The sequence below is a fragment of the Podarcis gaigeae genome (assembly GCF_964106915.1).
Source record: "Podarcis gaigeae genome assembly, chromosome: 5".
In the NCBI taxonomy this organism is placed as follows: domain Eukaryota; kingdom Metazoa; phylum Chordata; class Lepidosauria; order Squamata; family Lacertidae; genus Podarcis; species Podarcis gaigeae.
In genome coordinates this window covers 13,510,524-13,528,264 of record NC_139681.1, presented here as the reverse complement: position 1 = coordinate 13,528,264, position 17,741 = coordinate 13,510,524, and the positions used below count along the sequence as shown (strand labels likewise).

Sequence of the window (17,741 nt, the reverse complement as noted above, 5' to 3'; positions counted from 1 at the left end):
ATTTTGTTGTTTCTTCAGCTCGTAAATTGCCTTGGGTATAGCAATATAGAAAGGTGGTATACATAAAGGGACGCCTGACCATTAGGTCCAGTCGTGACGGACTCTGGGGTTGCGGCACTCATCTCGCTTTATTGGCCGAGGGAGCCGGCGTACAGCTTCCGGGTCATGTGGCCAGCATGACTAAGCCGCATCTGGTGAACCAGAGCAGCACACAGAAATGCCATTTACCTTCCCGCCGGAGTGGTACCTATTTATCTACTTGCACTTTGAGGTGCTTTCGAACTGCTAGGTTGGCAGGAGCTGGGACCGAGCAACGGGAGCTCACCCTGTTGTGGGGATTCGAACTGCCGACCTTCTGATCGGCAAAGTGCTAGGCTCTGTGGTTTAACCCACAGCGCCATATTAGAAGTGAAATGAAAACAATGTTGCTGCTCTAATTTTTTTGCAGCGTTTTGCAGCAGAATTGGGGTCCCACTCCCTTTGCTCACCTGGAGATTTGCCTCCCATGCCCTGTTGCTAATACATAATCTTAGGACCCGTTCCAGCGCTACCTTAGCCTTGTGATTCTTCTCATTCCATTCTGTCAATATAGGAACTCATAACTCCGAGAGGATGGATTTAGAAACCCTGAGGTCAGTTCTGGCCCCGGGTAGGGGAAGTGCCATCGGGGTGTGTGACACAACCCCGTCAGTGAACTATAAATGTCAGGTTTGCATGTTACCACAAAAATGTAGGAAGAAGCTTAGCTCCAGCCGCTTCCATGGCACTGCCATAACCTCTGAACTGCCACTACAAGGCGATGGGCTGCTCTGTACAGTGAAATGGAGACCTTGCTCTCAAACCTTTTGCACCGTTGTCTCAGCACAGCAACTCATCCATCTCGCTGTTAGCGTAAGACACCCTGCAAGAAAATGACATTTTGGTCTTTATTCCCAGATCACTTTGACCCAAGCATGGAGGCTGAGCTAGAGTTCCCAAAACAGCTGGAGAAGGAGACGGATTCACCTGACAAGAATGCAGGCCGGGATCAAGCCCAAGCTGGCAATGCGATGGTAGTCAAAGCAGAAACTGCTGAGCTCAGTAAGAAAGATCAAAGCAAGTGCCCTTACTTCCTATGGGAGACCCTAAGCAAGCAGTTCATGGAATATGGGGAGATGAATCCAGCAGAGCTACAAACCCAACTTCTGAGCTTCTTGCCCATCTTTCTGAAGGTTGGTTGGATCTCTACCTATTGCATATTTTTGTTATGAGGTCTTGCTCATACTGAGGGACGGGGTTGTTGTTGTTTAGTTGTTTAGTCGTGTCCGACTCTTTGTGACCCCATGGACCAGAGCACGCCAGGCACTCCTGTCTTCCACTGCCTCCTGCAGTTTGGTCAAACTCATGCTGGTAGCTTTGAGAACACTGCCCAACCATCTCGTCCTCTGTCGTCCCCTACTCCTTGTGCCCTCCATCTTTCCCAACATCAGGGTCTTTTCCAGGGAGTCTTCCCTTCTCATGAGGTGGCCAAAGTCTTGGAGCCTCAGCTTCAGGATCTGTCCTTCCAGTGAGCACTCAGGGCTGATTTCCTTCAGAATGGATAGGTTTGGTCTTCTTGCAGTCCATGGGACTCTCAAGAGTTTCCTCCAGCACCAGAATTCAAAAGCATCAATTCTTTGGCGATCAGCCTTCTTTATGGTCCAGCTCTCGCTTCCATACATCACTACTGGGAAAACCATAGCTTTAACTATACGGACCTTTGTTGGCAAGGTGATGTCTCTGCTTTTTAAGATGCTGTCTAGGTTTGTCATTGCTTTTCTCCCAAGAAGCAGGCGTCTTTTAATTTCGTGACTGCTGTCACCATCTGCAGTGCTACCTAAGGCAAATGGAGCATCTGAACATCTCATGATGGGAAAAATATCTCAAAGCAGGAGGTGTTGTTGTTGTTTTTAAGCCCAGGGAAGGGTCTGCTTGGCTAATAGCATCTGATTCTTCCAGTTGTTGTTCTTTGCTTCCAGACAATGCTCAACATTTATGCAGAAGACCAAGGGGTGGAGGAAGGTCAACAGCCACCATTTTACTCCCTCTCAGCAACAGTAATGGGTTTCAAGAGGCAAGCGAACAGAATTTGACTGAATATCTAGGAATAGTTTTGCTGGGTACCTCGGTTTTTTAATGTCTCCGTTGACGAACATTTTGGTTTTTGAATGCCGTAAACCTGGAAGTAAATGCTTCAGTTTTCGAACTCGCCTTGGAAGTCAAACATGCCACGCGGCTTCCGTATTGAGTTTTCCGTACTGAGGCTTCCGTACTGAGTTTTCGGTTTTTGAATGTTTCGGAACTTGAACGGTCTTCCGGAACAGATTACATACATTCGAAAACCAAGGTACCACTGAATGTCACAAAGTAGAATCTGCAGAATACAGTGGTACCTCGGGTTAAGTACTTAATTCGTTCCGGCGGTCTGTACTTAACCTGAAACTGTACTAAACCTGAAGCACCACTTTAGCTAAATGGGGCTAATGGGGTCTCCTGCTGCTGCCACACTGCCGGAGCCCGATTTCTGTTCCTATCCTGAAGCAAAGTTCTTAACCTGAAGCCCTATTTCTGGGTTAGCGGAGTCTGTAACCTGAAGCTTATGTAACCTGAGGTACTACTGTATCTGGGAATTTTTTAAGTGGGAGAGAGAAGATTTACATCCACACACTACGGTATTTCAGAGTGACCTCTTCATGGGTCACCATGACTTACGCTGGTGTCTGGAGGTTGCTGTTGTTCTCCCTCCCCCCACTGCTGAAATTAGGTTTGAAAGAAATCTTCTTGTAGCCAAGAGAAGAATTTTTTTCAAGCCTATTTGATCTTCTTGAAGGCTGCAGTTGGGAAGAGAGAGTTAATTCTTGCTACCCCAGTTGCACTCTACAGGAAGTCCAGGCCACACCTGTGTGTGTGTGTGTGTGTGTGTGTGTGCGCGCGCGCGTGTGAGAGAGAGAAAGAAAGAAAGAAAGAAAGAAAGAAAGAAAGAAAGAAAGAAAGAAAGAGAAAGACCCACAACTAGGGTTGGGAAATCCCAGATTTCAGGGTCCAAACCTGCGACTTAGCAGCGGCCCCTGGTGATGTAATTAAGCACGACAAAGTTAACCACAGTTGCTGAGAGCATGTCATTCAAATGACAAACAACAGTCTAACAAATGAGGAAATATGTCACTGGTTGGAAATTAAGATAGAAACCTCTGATAAGGTGGAGTGTTCCTCTTGTGGGTTTTCTTTTTGTATATTTCTTTTTGCATTTTAAGCTGCATTTTAAACTGTGTTCTAACTTATATTTTAATCAACTGGGTTTTTTAAAAAAATGTTTTTACTGTATTTATATTCAGTGTTAGCTGCCCTGAGCCCGTCTTGGCTGGGAAGGGCGGGGTATAAATAAAAATTTATTATTATTATTATTATTATTATTATTATTATTATTATTATTATTATTATTATTATTATTATTCTATACAGTGGTACAACAGGTTAAGAACTTAATTTGTTCTAGAGGTCCGTTCTTAACCTGAAACTGTTCTTAACCTGAGGTACCACTTTAGCTAATGGGGCCTCCCGCTGTCGCCGCTGCGCGATTTCTGTTCTCATCCTGAAGCAAAGTTCTTAACCCGAGGTATTATTTCTGGGTTAGCAGAGTCTGTAACCTGAAGAGTCTGTAACCAGAGGTACCACTCTCTCTCTCTCTCTCTCTCTCTCTCTCTCTCTCTCTCTCTCTGTGTGTGTGTATTGCTGTTGTACACGCATGTGAACTATTCTTGTGACCAGCCAGTTTTAATGACGCGATGGCCAACCCTGTACCGTATGTAGGCTTTTAATTCCCTTCTGATCGCAATATCTACACCTCTCTCACCAGTGCTTATACTACTACTATATTATTAGCTACTCTTTAAGGTGTTTAGGGAAAACAAACAAACAAGGATGAGACATTTTAAGAGTTCACAGGAATATCTAGCATGAAGATCCACATCTGAGATCACCTGTGCAGGTCTACCTGTCTGGAATATTTGCAAGGTGTGGGGACAGCAGCTCAAAGCAGCTCAACCTTACAAGCCTTTGCTTGAAACAGAAGCAGAGATGCAAAATTTATTCCCCAAGCTTTGTGTTTAAGATGGGAGTTGTTGGCCACTGGAGGACAAATTGCAAGGATCCTCTTTCTTCACACCAGGAACAGAACCTTCCAAACCTGTTCAGCTGGATGGCTCCATTGGTTAGAGAGTGCTTCTGAGAACGCTGAGGTTGCAGGTTCGATTCCCATAAGAGTCAGTTGCATATTCCTTCATTGCAGGGGGTTGGATAAGACTGTCTTCAGAGTCCCTACCAACTCTGAATCGATGATTCTGATTGAAACACGGACACAATTTATTTCCCCAAGCTCTGTGTTCTGGGAGCCAGAAATACTACGGGGCTAGCAGAAGCCCCTTGTGTGAATCAATATAGCTCCATCTTCAATCCAGATTTTAGTTAGGAAAACTTTTTCATTTTTCCTAAACACACTGTCTACCCCACCATCATTTTTCCCCCTATGTCCTGTCATGGAATCCTACTCAGTATGATCCAGAGTAGAACTCCAATGTATAGTTATATAAAGGTGTTTCTGAGGGGAGGCTTTGACCGTACGCCGAAAGGTCATCATTGCTCTCCCCTGCAGCGGCGTCATAACAGGGGCGGCTATCTCTGCTTGAACATATGTTCTCCAGAGCCGGCCCATCCCTCCCCACACTGGATAACCCTGATGTTCCCTAGATCCCCGGCTGGGGAGGGATAAACGCCCAATGCCTGAGCCAAGGTCTACCCACATCTGAAATATAATAAAGTTGTGGCCAATATTACTTTTGATTTCTAACCTCCTCATTTTCTCAAGTCTCATGAGTCTTTCAACTGGTTTCGCATGATTAAAATACAGCATTATTTTTCAACATATATATAGATAGATTTCTAAACATAGTCACAGGACTTTTCTTGAGTGGGCTCCAGCTCTGCCCATTAAACCCCGCAATAGCCTCCGTTTGGGAAATTAACTTACGCCCTCGTTTTCATGCAACATGGGAATTTTAGCCAATACAACAGAAAGTTCCCCTGCAATGTGATTCTGATGAAGGCGGGTGACTCTTTCAAAATATACCCAGGCGTCTTAACATTTCTCTTCTTCCCCTGTCCATCAGTTCCCCACCAAAGGAAAGTATTAGAATTTTCAGGGCCTCCTTAGTCATTCTGACTCACAACCACATGATTCAGAGGGGAAATGCGATTTATTCATTACAATTGCACGGCCAGGGGAACCTAAGTTCACCGTACAAAATAAATTGTGTTGCATCTCGTGCTGAATGTCCAAGGTATGATGCAAATACAAGTACATTTTTGTTTTTATTTTATTTTGCAGTCTCTGTTATGTGTCATCCTTTAAATCCTGCCACAAGGGCCACTACTAGTTTATTCCCTTGCCATTTTCCTCTGCTCTAAGACCTCCTCCTCAGCTCTCTTCTTCTCTGCTTACAAAGCAAAAATGGACACCCCCTGCTCACCCCCACCTCTGATTTCCTACCCCCTTTTTTCTACTAAAGGTAAAGGGACCCCTGACCATTAGGTCTAGTCGTGGCCGACTCTGGGGTTGCGGCGTTCATCTCGCTTTATTGGCTGAGGGAGCCGGCGTACAGCTTCCGGGTCATGTGGCCAGCATGACTAAGCCGCTTCTGGCGAACCAGAGCAGCGCACGGAAACGCTGTTTACCTTCCCGCTGCAGCGGTACCTATTTATCTACTTGCACTTTAACATGCTTTTGAACTGGTAGGTTGGCAGGAGTAGGGACCGAGCAACGGGAGCTCACCCCGTTGCGGGGATTTGAACTGCTGACCTTCTGATCGGCAAGTCCTAGGCTCTGTGGTTTAACCCACAGCGCCACCCGCGTTCCCTTTTTCTACTAGGCAAAACTAAAGAATATAGGGTGCTTAATATGACAGCGCCTGCCAGAACAGGGCACACAAGATTATCTGCTAGCAGATTTGGGAGGCTGGTGATAAACGTTATGTTACATGTTACTGCTAGGATAGCAGCAATGGAAATTAATGCCCGGGAAGGAAAATCAGTGTATTTAATACCAAATGGACACACACACCATTCTTATTATTTTTGAAATATGTTTTAGGCCTGGGATCAGTCAGCTGGCAACATCTGCTTTCCAAACACCCACCTTTTAGCAAGCGAGACGTCGAAGCTTCTGGTGAAAGAAATCAAGAAGAAGCTGAATGGGAAGCCTGCAGGTGAACCGTAATAATAATAATAATAATAATAATAATAATAATAATAATAATTTTATTTATACCCCTCCCCAGCCAAGGCCGGGCTCAGGGCAGCTAACAACCAATAATAAAAATGAGTTGAATGAATACAACTTAAAAACAAGATTAAAATACAATATTAAAACAATTAAAATTAAAATGCAGCCTCATCACAGGAGGAGAAAGGAAAAAGAAAGAGGGGGAGGGAATCAAATTGACTCCAAGCCAGAGGCCAGGCGGAACAACTCTGTCTTCAGAATGCTTCTTCTTCATGTTACCCGAGTTGCAGCCCCAGTTACAGTGGTGTAGCATGGGGAGGACCACTGTGCTGGTCCCGAGGGTTAACCGAGAGGTGGGGTCCGAGTCCAGTCCGAGGTCAAGGGTGGGGTATGGAGGCTGTCCATCAAAGCTGAAGTGGGGTCCAAGGCAGGGAGTCGGGTGAGGTCAGGAACTCTGGCAGAAGAGCAGGACAGGAACAGGCTACCACCAATGTTGCTCCCGCAACCTGGGACTGGCTGGCGTTTATCTGCCCTGAGGCATAGGGCGGTCCTGGTCCACAGGTGACTCGTCTCTCCTGGCCTCGAGGTGAGCACTCCTCCTGCGAGAACTTAGTTCCCTCCACCTCTCTGCCCTGAGCCTCTGCAGCTCAGGAGAGGCTGGAGGGTTACCGGACCCAGAGGCAACCTCATCTTCCCCTGACGGGGCTGAGAGTGGAGCACCTGCAGGCAATGGGTCCTCCATCACCTCAGGAGCCAGAGCAGACTCAGGAGGATTCAGCACAGGTGAGGACCCTTCAGGCTCAAGGCCCAGCCCCGGCTCAGCTGGTTCTGGAGGCGGGGACTCCTGGGCAGGCTGGGATTCCTCAGGTTCAGCCTCCGAGTCCGAATCCCAGGCCATCACAACCGCAGGGGCAGTTGTCCGGGGCACAAAATTGTTAGGAGTGCACAATGACAGCATCCAGAGCTGCCTCAATACAGCTGCATGCTTCTGTCTCTGGGCTCTGTTGAAAACGGCTTCTCCATGCAGGCCAGGAAGTGACCAGACAATGGACTGACTCTGCTTTTCTTATCTCTGCGGTTGTGATCTCCTGGGTGATGTGGTTGAATGTGCATGCATACACTATCCATTCCCCTCCCTCCCACCCCCTGCTCCATGTGGCCCCAGGTTCTGGCAACCCTGTGGAGGCCCCTAGGTAGGCAGTCGAAATCTTGGGGAGCCCCCTCCCCGTGCCCTAGTGGGATAATATTCAACTAAGCTTGAGACGCAGGTGGCGCTGTGGGTTAAACCACAGAGCCTAGGACTTGCCGAACAGAAGGTCGGTGGTTCAAATCCCCATGACGGGGTGAGCTTCCGTTGCTCTTTCCCTGCTCCTGCCCACCTAGCAGTTCGAAAGCACGTCAAAGTGCAAGTAGATAAATAGGTACCGCTCCGGCGGGAAGGTAAACGGCGTTTCTGTGCGCTGCTCTGGTTCGTCAGAAGCGGCTTAGTCATGCTGGCCAGATGACCTGGAAGCTGTACGCCAGCTCCCTCAGCCCATAAAACGAGATGAGCGCCGCAACCCCAGAGTCGGTCACGACTGGACCTAATGGTCAAGGGTCCCTTTACCTTTAAGAAAGCTTGAATGCAATTTTATTTCAAAATCAAATCAATATTATTTTGATCTGTTGTCGCGGGGCCCCTAAAAGGTGTGGGACCCATATGCTGGTGCCTACACTGCCTGTTTGGCACTGTGGCACTGCTAGCAACCCATGCTACGCTACTGCCCAGTTAATATTCCCTGGGTGAAATGGGTCCATGTTGGTTTGACCCCGCAAAAATTGGGACCTCATTTATCCCAAACTCTGCTCCCGTCCCAGAGACTTGTTTATCCCCATTTGGAGGGGAGGCCCTTCCAGTGAAAGGTGATTGACAGCAGCAGGGATAAAGATGGAGGAACGTCAGCTCCGAGGGAGAATACACAGAGCAGACCACTGTGGGTGACAGCTGGAAGAGGGTGGTGCCTTTTCCTTGGACGATTGAGGCTCGCCATGCCAGAGGAGAAAGGAGATTCCCATAGAGAAAGGACTGTGCCAACCATGACCAATGTCTTTTATAGACCTACTGGTATAGAGCTGCTGCTTTTAGGCTGTTTTAGGTATTAGATATTTTATGGTGCTTTATTGTGAAGCCACCCTGATTATGTATTTGAAGGATGGGGCAGAAATCGATGTAACAGAGACACTAACAGCAGTGGTGTAGCGTGGGTTGTCAGCACCCAGAGCAAGGCAAGTAATTTGCGCCCCCTAACCCATGGATTTGCGCCCCCTAACCCTAACCCCCAGATGTTGCGCCCGGTGCGGCCGGCCCCCCCTGCATCCCCCACGCTACGCCACTGACTAACAGTGGGATGAGAAGAGTATGTTCTGTAGCAGCCCTACTCTTGGGCCTTGAGCAGAATAGAGTACAGTGGTACCTCAGGTTAAGTCCTTAATTCGTTCCGGAGGTCCGTTCTTAACCTGAAGCACCACTTTAGCTAATGGGGCCTCCCACTGCCGCTGCGCCGCCAGAGCACAATTTCTGTTCTCAACCTGAAGCAAAGTTCTTAACCCGAGGTAATATTTCTGGGTTAGCAGAGTCTGTAACCTGAAGCGTCTGTAACCCGAGGTACCACTGTGTTGCAGGCATCTATTCAATAATCTAAGCATTCTGCTGTTTTTCCCCCAATGTGTTTCTTGCCCCTTTACTCTTCAATGGCTGAAGAAGCCCAACTGGCTGTGTGGCAATTTCTGCAACAGAAGGACGAAGAAGAGCCGGATGATGGTTATGTGCTCCTGAGATCTGTCTACTTACTTTCCCTTGATCACATGGTGAGATAAAACATTGTCCTCCTCTTCGACTTGCCACTCGAGTTGGTATGAATTCACCCTGTGAGCGCCATTCACTTACCTGAGTCAGTTCTAAGTGAAGCTGTTTCCACTTCAATGATATTGAATTCAGCTGTTACACAAAACTTATTGCGTGGCGAGTTCCCGTCCCCCCCAGTGGAAATAAAGACACATGACACAATTATTGAAGGTTAATGGGCTAAATATGGCCACAACTTTATTGGTTACAGGTGATGAGCGGTATTGGCTTAGGCATTGGTCCTAACAGACTGTCCACCTTCAGCCTTGAAGACTGGGAAGGGTTAACCACCAGTAAAAAAAGGGGGGGGTCCTGCTGATGAGCATCAACTAGGAATTCCCTCAGGGTCACCGCTCGGCGGCGTGCCTTAGGCCCTCACCTCAATAGGCTTTGGACAGGGCCATGCCCCCCTGGAATCCTTTATCGGACTACCTTTCAATATGCGGGGCAGGTGATGGCACAACCTCCCCTCTTCCATCTACAGAACAATACCAATGCCTAACCGCCAATACTAAGAAAGTTGTGACGATTTGCTACGAGGTAGGCGAAAACCAAGTGGCTGGTGCCAATTTGCCAAGTGGAAAAATCCCTACCAGGCCCCTCAATGGCGACCAACCAAGGTCCATAGCAAGGTCAAGGAACGAGAAGCTTAAAGGGCAGGAGGGTGGGAAACAGGAACAGCTGGTATGCGGGAAAAGAGGAAGATCCCAGGCCACGCCTATGTTTAAATCTGGCGGGCCACGCCTCCAAAGCCAGCCGATTGGCTGGACAGGGGGTGACACGGCCGGGGGTTCCCCCAATCGCGCGGGGGCTGGGCTGTGACACCCGCCATCCCACCTCCTCTGCAGGTTGGAAGTGGCTTTAGTTTAAGGAAGTTTGGTTTCTTAAGGTCCTATTGTTACGAAGTTTGAAAACTTCCAGCTGAAGAAGGTAGGTCTCTGCATACCCAACCGATCACTGTTTATTTGGGGCAGTGGTGAGGCTGAGGGCTCGCCCACCCAGCCGCTTGCCCCAGGCCTTGAAAGTATAGGTCCAAGTGGTTTTCTGCATGACCTGCACTTTCTAGGCACGGGTTTCCCCCTTGCCTTGCTCCTTACTCAGGGAAAACCCGCTCTTTCATGCTAAATTGCAACAAACGGCAATACAGGGAAACCCAAATTGCTGTTTGCTCCGGTTTCCCCCGGGGCAAAACAGCAGGATGAGTGTGGATGAGCCCTGAGGCTGTGTGGGCACACCAGCAGAGCTTATCTAGTTTGCCCTATACTGCCATGACCCTGCTGCTGCCCTGCCCCGTGCCAGCCCCATTCAAGTAAACTGCATTACCACGGCCAGGAAGGTGGCTCCATGGCTGCTCCCCACCCCACAGGCCAGTGCTGCCCATACCAGAACACTTTTACAGAGTGGGCTGCAGCCATGGAGAGAGTGCAGGATGGTAAGAAGAGTGAGAGGGTGATCTTCAATGTTTATTTAGGCCACTACCTCCAATAGGATGGGATGTGGGTGGCGCTGTGGGTTAAACCACAGAGCTTAGGACTTGCTGATCAGAAGGTCAGCGGTTCGAATCCCGTGATGGGGTGAGCTCCTGTTGCTTGGTCCCTGCTCCTGCCAACCTAGCAGTTCGAAAGCACGTCAAAGTGCAAGTAGATAAATAGGTACCACTCCGGTGGGAAGGTAAACGGTGTTTCTGTGCGCTGCTCTGGTTCGCCAGAAGTGGCTCAGTCATGCCGGCCACATGACCCGGAAGCTGTACGGCGGCTCCCTCGACCAATAAAGCGAGATGAGCGCTGCAACCCCAGAGTCGGCCACGACTGGACCTAATGGTCAGGGGTCCCTTTACCTTTACCTTTACCTCCAATATGAAGATAGCTGTGGCCCCCCATACTCCACTAGGGTCACTGCTAGCTCCTTGAGCTGTGGGTGTCTGCAATCCTAGGTTCTGACAAGCCCTGTTTGTGGTTCGAATTAAGACCTCTGCCTCACATCACCCTCTAATCAGTTATACTTGTGGCAGCGTATGCGCTTGCCAGGACCAGCCCACACATGAGGCAAGGTGAGGCGACCAAACTCAGGCAGCAGGGGCAGCAGATTCTGATGTAGATCTTGATTCCCCCGTTGTTCCTGACGTTGATTCCTTGCCCCTTCTTTTCTGGTGGGGAGGGGGCACTGTTTTTTGGGGGGGTCTCCTCAGATGCCAAAACATCTTGGGACTTGTCATATTCTAGTTTAAGTACCAGCTAATCTGTTGCCTCAGCCTAACAACTCATCACCTTCAGCCTTCTCTTCTCCAGGCGAACATAACTCTTTCCAGCTTTTCTCATGGGACTGTTTTCTACACGTGAAAGAGGCTGGCAGGATAGAAGCCCTTAAATGAGGGTTAATGCAATCAGCTTTGCTTTCCCATATCCAGGAACGAGGAACCCGCTGGAATATAATCAAATCTGGGCTACCGGTTGCCCTGTTCCGGTGCCTATATTTCTTCTTTGCCTTTCCCCTGGAGGAAGCTGGTGGAAACACTGGGATGAGTCAAGCTGAACGTCAGGCACAGGAAATGTTTGTGCAGGTAGGGCTTGTTGTTGTTGTTTAGTTGTGTCCGACTCTTCATGACCCCATGGACCAGAGCACACCAGGCACTCCTGTCTTCCACTGCCTCCCGCAGTTTGGTCAAACTCATGTTCGTAGCTTCGAGAACACTGTCCGACCATGTCGTCCTCTGTCGTCCCCTTCTCCTTGTGCCCTCAATCTTTCCCAACATCAGGGTTTTTTCCAGGGAGTCTTCTCTTCTCATGAGGTGGCCAAAGTATTGGAGCCTCAGCTTCACAACCTGTCCTTCCAGTGAGCACTCAGGGCTGATTTCCTTAAGAATGGATGCGTTTGATCTTCTTGCAGTCCATGGGACTCTCAAGAGTCTCCTCCAGCACCATAATTCAAAAGCATCAATTCTTTGGCAATCAGCTTTCTTTATGGTCCAGCTCTCACTTCCATACATCACTACTGGGAAAACCATAGCTTTAACTATACGGACCTTTGTTGGCAAGGTGATGTCTCTGCTTTTTAAGATGCTGTCTAGGTTTGTCATTGCTTTTCTCCCAAGAAGCAGGCGTCTTTTAATTTCGTGACTGCTGTCACCATCTGCAGTGCTACCTAAGGCAAATGGAGCATCTGAGCATCTCATGATGGGAAAAATATCTCAAAGCAGGAGGTGTTGTTGTTGTTTTTAAGCCCAGGGAAGGGTCTGCTTGGCTAATAGCATCTGATTCTTCCAGTTGTTGTTCTTTGCTTCCAGACAATGCTCAACATTTATGCAGAAGACCAAGGGGTGGAGGAGCTTCTCATGGCTACTGACCTTCAGTCTCTAATCATAGCAGCAGCCTCCTTTTGGGACCGAGGTAGCCCTTCCTGGAAAGGCCCCATAAGCCAGGTGCTCCGAACAATTTCAAAGGCCCAGTCCAGAAACACAATTTCATACTTGCAAGGTAAAAAGAACCATGTTCTTCTGTACTTATGAGATGGAGATGACCTATCATAGATATCGTGGATCTGTATTGGTGTTGTTTGGGTTCAAAGATTATTTCCCAGGGCTAAGAAGTGAATGATATCCCATAAGGCAGGCATAGCAAACTCTTACCCTCCAGATGTTTGGGACTACAATTCCCACCATCCCTGACCACTGGTCCTGTTAGCTTGGTATGATGGGAATTGTAGTCCTTAACAGCTGGAGGACCAGAGTTTGCCTATGCCTGCCACAAGGTGCTTCCCACAGAGACTTCATTGAAGAGTGCAGCAGCTGTGAAGAAAGCAGATTATATGTAGGGCTAGTTGATGTCTGCTTTTCAACTTGGCGATATATCAGCAGCTAAACATCACGGTATACCGATATATCAACATGTCTGCAATAAGGATGGAGCTATGTAGAGACATTGGCTGGCTTCGCTGTTTTCATCACATTGTGATGATTGCATAGCACACACATCTCATGATTCACAATATATTGCAATATCAAAAATTATGAAACCAAATATCATGGTATGGACTTGAAGCTGGTTTTGAACAATATATTGATATATCAGGGCTGGGCAATATATCAATATATCGTCCAAAATCAGCCCTAACACACATCATGAATGGTGATACATTGCCAGGTCAAAAAGTATGAAACCGATATCACAATATGGACTTCAAACCAATTTTGAATGATATATTGATGTCTTGCCCAGCCCTAATTATATGATAGGGATTATTAGCAAAAGGACTGAAAATAAAACTGCCATCATTGTAACATCATTACGTAAGCCTACGTTGCAGCAGCTTTAGGAAAAAGGCATATTGTTTTGGTCACCGTATCTCAAAAAGGATGTTGTACAGCTTGAAAAAGCATAGGAAAAGGGAACCCAAATGATCAGGGGGCTGGGATATATTTGGACATTGTTATGGGGGGGGGGAGAAGATGAGTAAGGGAAGGCGGACATGAAAGAGGTTTATAAAATGATGCATAGCATAAAGAAAGTGAAGAGAAAGAAGCTTTTCTCTCTGTCGTCATATATGAGTCATCCAAAGTAAAAATGAAATCAATTGGCAGGCGATTCAGGACAGACTAAATAAGCGATGCGATAGCAGGGAATTAATTTATGGCATTTGATCCACAAGATGTATTGTAGTCCTGGCCAAGAAGTAGTGGTTTGATTTACCCAGTCTTGGACATACCCTTGGGTACTGAAAGTTAGGAAGTGTTGAGCTTCTGTAGTTAATATTTACCCATTGTGTTTTTTTTAAATTATTATTTCTAGCTATGGATTGCATCAAAATTTCCGTTCAGAATTTGTCCAGGCTTGCTGACTCCCTGTCTCCTCGTGATGTATGTGAAGCAGTCAACATCATCCTGTGCTTTGTGAGGGATTCCTACCCGATCTCTCCTGCCTTACTTTTGGAGTTTGAGAACAACGGGGGCTATCAGCTCCTGCTGAAAGTGTTTCTCAGGCAAGTCTGTTGATACAGCCTGTTGGTTGTCATAGAGTGATGACTGTGTGTTTTTTCATTGAGTAATTCTATTGTATTTTGTCACGAGACTCTTGGTTTCATTAATGCGTGCTTCTTAGGACTCAAGGTTTCTAGCCACAAGTCCATGCTTTCTTGGTCCGTTTCCAAACTCTGCTTTTATTTTTGCCCTGACTCTTTCGTTAGGAAGAGGAAAGCCACCTCTTTAACGCTGAGCAGAAACTAACGGCAATTTGGGTTTTCTGCAGAACTGGGTTTTGCTCCAATTCAGTGGTAAATAGCTGCTGTTGTTTTTTCAGGGAAAGGGCTGGGGCAAAAACCCCAAAGTGCCTGGATGTGAAGCTCTAGAATTCCATTTGACAAAAAGCTCAGTAGAGCATGAGACTCTTAATCTCAAGGTTGTGGGTTGGGGCCCCACATTGGTTGAAAGAGTCCTGCATTTGCAGGAAGTTGGACTAGATGACTCTCATAAAAGGTAAAGGGACGCCTGAACATTAGGTCCAGTGGTGGCCGACTCTGGGGTTGTGGCGCTCATCTCGCTTTATTGGCCGAGGGAGCCGGCGTACAGCTTCCGGGTCATGTGGCCAGCATGACTAAGCCACTTCTGGCAAACCAGAGCAGTACACGGAAACGCCGTTTACCTTCCTGCCAGAGCGGTACCTATTTATCTACTTGCACTTTGCCGTGCTTTTGAACTGCTAGGTTGGCAGGAGCTGGGACCAAGCAACGGGAGCTCACCCTATTGAGGGGATTCGAACCATGACCTTCTGATCAGCAAGTCCTAGGCTCTGTGGTTTAACCCACAGAGTCACCCATGTCCCAGATGACTCTCATAGCCCCTTCCAGCTCTACATTTCTATGAAAGCACAGCCCTGTGCTGAACAACATGGCACAAAGGGAAGTCTGGATGAGCCCTAACTTCACTTTATTTCCTGCCATGGGTTTCAGATTTAATTGCTGGGTCTCTGTTACGCCATATTGAGCTGTGTTTGGTCCTTTAAAGACCAAAACAATATGTTTGGCAGAGAACCCAAGAGCCCCAATCCTGAGTTTACATCCAACATTCAGATTTCTGGGTTTTCTAACATGTCTGCTTCTTCTAAATTCCTGACCTAGAGAGGGACAGCTCTGACGAGTTCCATTTTGTTTTGGTTCTGTGTTTTTATTTTGTGTTGGGCAGCTATTAACTCTTTTCAGCCAGTATGGTGGAACTGTTTAAATCACGACAGGAGGAGCACCAGGCTAGTTGTATTAAGCAGCTGTTCATTGTTCAAAAGGGAAGATTAATGTATGGTTACCTGACATCACCGTTTCCGGGGAACGGTCCCCGGATTTACAAATCTGTCCCCGGACAAAATCCGTCCCCGGAATGTCCCCAGGTTTCATTTAATGTCCCCGGATTTATATTTGAAGTGTTGTAGATTTATTAGTAGGGAATGAATGTTGCGTGATCGGTTCAACAGCACAAGACACATCATATGGGGACTTCTGGCGAGCCAAAATGGCGGGCACCACGGCAGTGAGCAGCTCCTGAAGCCAGCCAGAGCCAATTGCTCTACCAGGCTGACTCCGGGCTGCTGAGACTGCCACTGCCTCTGCCACTGCCTAGGGGGAACCGGGGACGCCTAGTGCGTCAACTGGGGGAACTGCTGACTCTCCCATGACCCAAATTGAGACAAGAGCAAGAGTGTCTGACCAATTGGCTGACTGCCCAGTGGTGCTCCGGGGCCAGGAAAACCCCAGAGCTGACACAGGGAGAAAGAGGAGAGGAGAAGGAGAAGGAAGAGAGAGAAAGAGGAAGGAGAAAAAAGAGGGAGCCTTGACCTTGCCATGTTGCCGCTGCTGAGGAGAGGTAGGAGAGCACTGGGAGGGCAAAGACACATGGCCAAGCCCAGGCCCGACCCGAGCCTACCCCACGGCGGCTAGCGCTCCTAGAGAGCAGGCCGGGACCCAGAAGAAGGCCACACGACAGAGGAGACCGCAGAAGTGAAGATCGTTCTGCCCGGACACTGAGGTCCAGCGCCGAGGGCCTTGTGGCGGTTCCCTCACTGCGAGAAGCCAAGTTCCAGGGAACCAGGCAGAGGGCCTTCTCGGGTGTGGTGCCCGCCCTGTGGAATGCTCTCCCACCAGATGTCAAAGAGAAAAATAACTACCAGACTTTTAGAAGACATCTAAAGGCAGCCCTGTTTAGGGAAGCTTTTAATGTTTAATAGGTTATTGTATTTTAGTGTTTTGTTGGAAGCCGCCCAGAGTGGCTGGGGGGACCCAGCCAGATGGGCGGGGTATAAATAAATAAATAAATAAATAATTACTTCTTTATTTTTTTAAAAAAATAACTTTTTCTTCCTCTTTTTTTTATAAAAAAGTGTCCTCTGATTCTTTGAAAATAAAATAAAATCTGGTAACCTTAGATTAAAGGCTCCCCTTGCCATATCCCTCCCCCCCGCCGCCCAGTGAATTGTGTTCCAATTTGCATCTCTGTCCAAGGATGGGGATCAGTTAGGTTTATAGAGGAAACTAGATTCCACTGTTCCTCCCATCGCTATCTGGACAACATGATGTCTTAGCTAGTCTGATTATCTCCTCCCTGGTCTTGAATTAGTCAGTCCTAATTTAAGCCTTGGGTATCTTTAGCTGTTCCTTCTCTCATATATATCTTCTTGGGAATTCGTTGGGGGACGCAGGTGGCGCTGTGGGTTAAAGCCTCAGCACCTAGGACTTGCTGATCGAAAGGTCGGCGGTTCGAATCCCTGCGGCGGGGTGCGCTCCCGCTGCTCGGTCCCAGCGCCTGCCAACCTAGCAGTTCGAAAGCACCTCCGGGTGCAAGTAGATAAATAGGGACCGCTTACCAGCGGGAAGGTAAACGGCGTTTCCGTGTGCGGCTCTGGCTCGCCAGAGCAGCGATGTCACGCTGGCCACGTGACCCGGAAGTGTCTCCGGACAGCGCTGGCCCCCGGCCTCTTGAGTGAGATGGGCGCACAACCCCAGAGTCTGTCAAGACTGGCCCGTACGGGCAGGGGTACCTTTACCTTTACCTATCTTTAGCTGTTCCTTCTCTCATATATATCTTCTTGGGAATTCTGCACTGCAGCAGTGGCAGTGAGGTCCATGATGTGCCAAGTTGCTGTTTCCACATGTGATAACTAAGTTCTCCATCTGCGTTTCCAGATATGAAGGGCTGCTGAGCAGCAAAGAAGACGCCAGTGTTAAAGAGATGCTGGATTTCCTGGCACAACTGACAGTTTGCGGGAAAACAGAACTGAAGGTTTCAGGCAACATTACACCTCCCCAGCTGCCGCAATTCAGTGCTAAACAGCCCCCTTCTCCAGGTATGTATCATGTGGCCAATGATGTGAGGGAATTTGGCTGCATGGCATGAAAATGTGAAAGGGGACGCGGGTGGCGCTGTGGGTTAAACCACAGAGCCTAGGACTTGCCGATCAGAAGGTCGGCGGTTCGAATCCCTGCGACAGGGTGAGCTCCCGTTGCTCAGTCCCTGCTCCTGCCAACCTAGCAATTTGAAAGCATGCCAGTGCAAGTAGATAAATAGGTACCGCTCCGGCAGGAAGG

At 48.1% G+C, this 17,741-nt stretch overlaps 1 protein-coding gene across 1 annotated transcript in view; it reads left to right on the top strand.

Moving 5' to 3' along the window:
• Positions 1-17,741, top strand: part of WDFY4 (WDFY family member 4) — a 184,123-nt gene that overhangs the window by 3,625 nt on the left and 162,757 nt on the right. The window contains exons 2-8 of the mRNA XM_083738111.1: positions 937-1,211; positions 6,164-6,278; positions 9,036-9,142; positions 11,587-11,739; positions 12,463-12,652; positions 13,964-14,153; positions 17,340-17,500. Coding sequence (XP_083594237.1) covers positions 954-1,211; positions 6,164-6,278; positions 9,036-9,142; positions 11,587-11,739; positions 12,463-12,652; positions 13,964-14,153; positions 17,340-17,500 — 1,174 coding nt within the window. The 5' untranslated portion in view covers positions 937-953. The remainder of the gene's footprint in view (positions 1-936; positions 1,212-6,163; positions 6,279-9,035; positions 9,143-11,586; positions 11,740-12,462; positions 12,653-13,963; positions 14,154-17,339; positions 17,501-17,741) is intronic.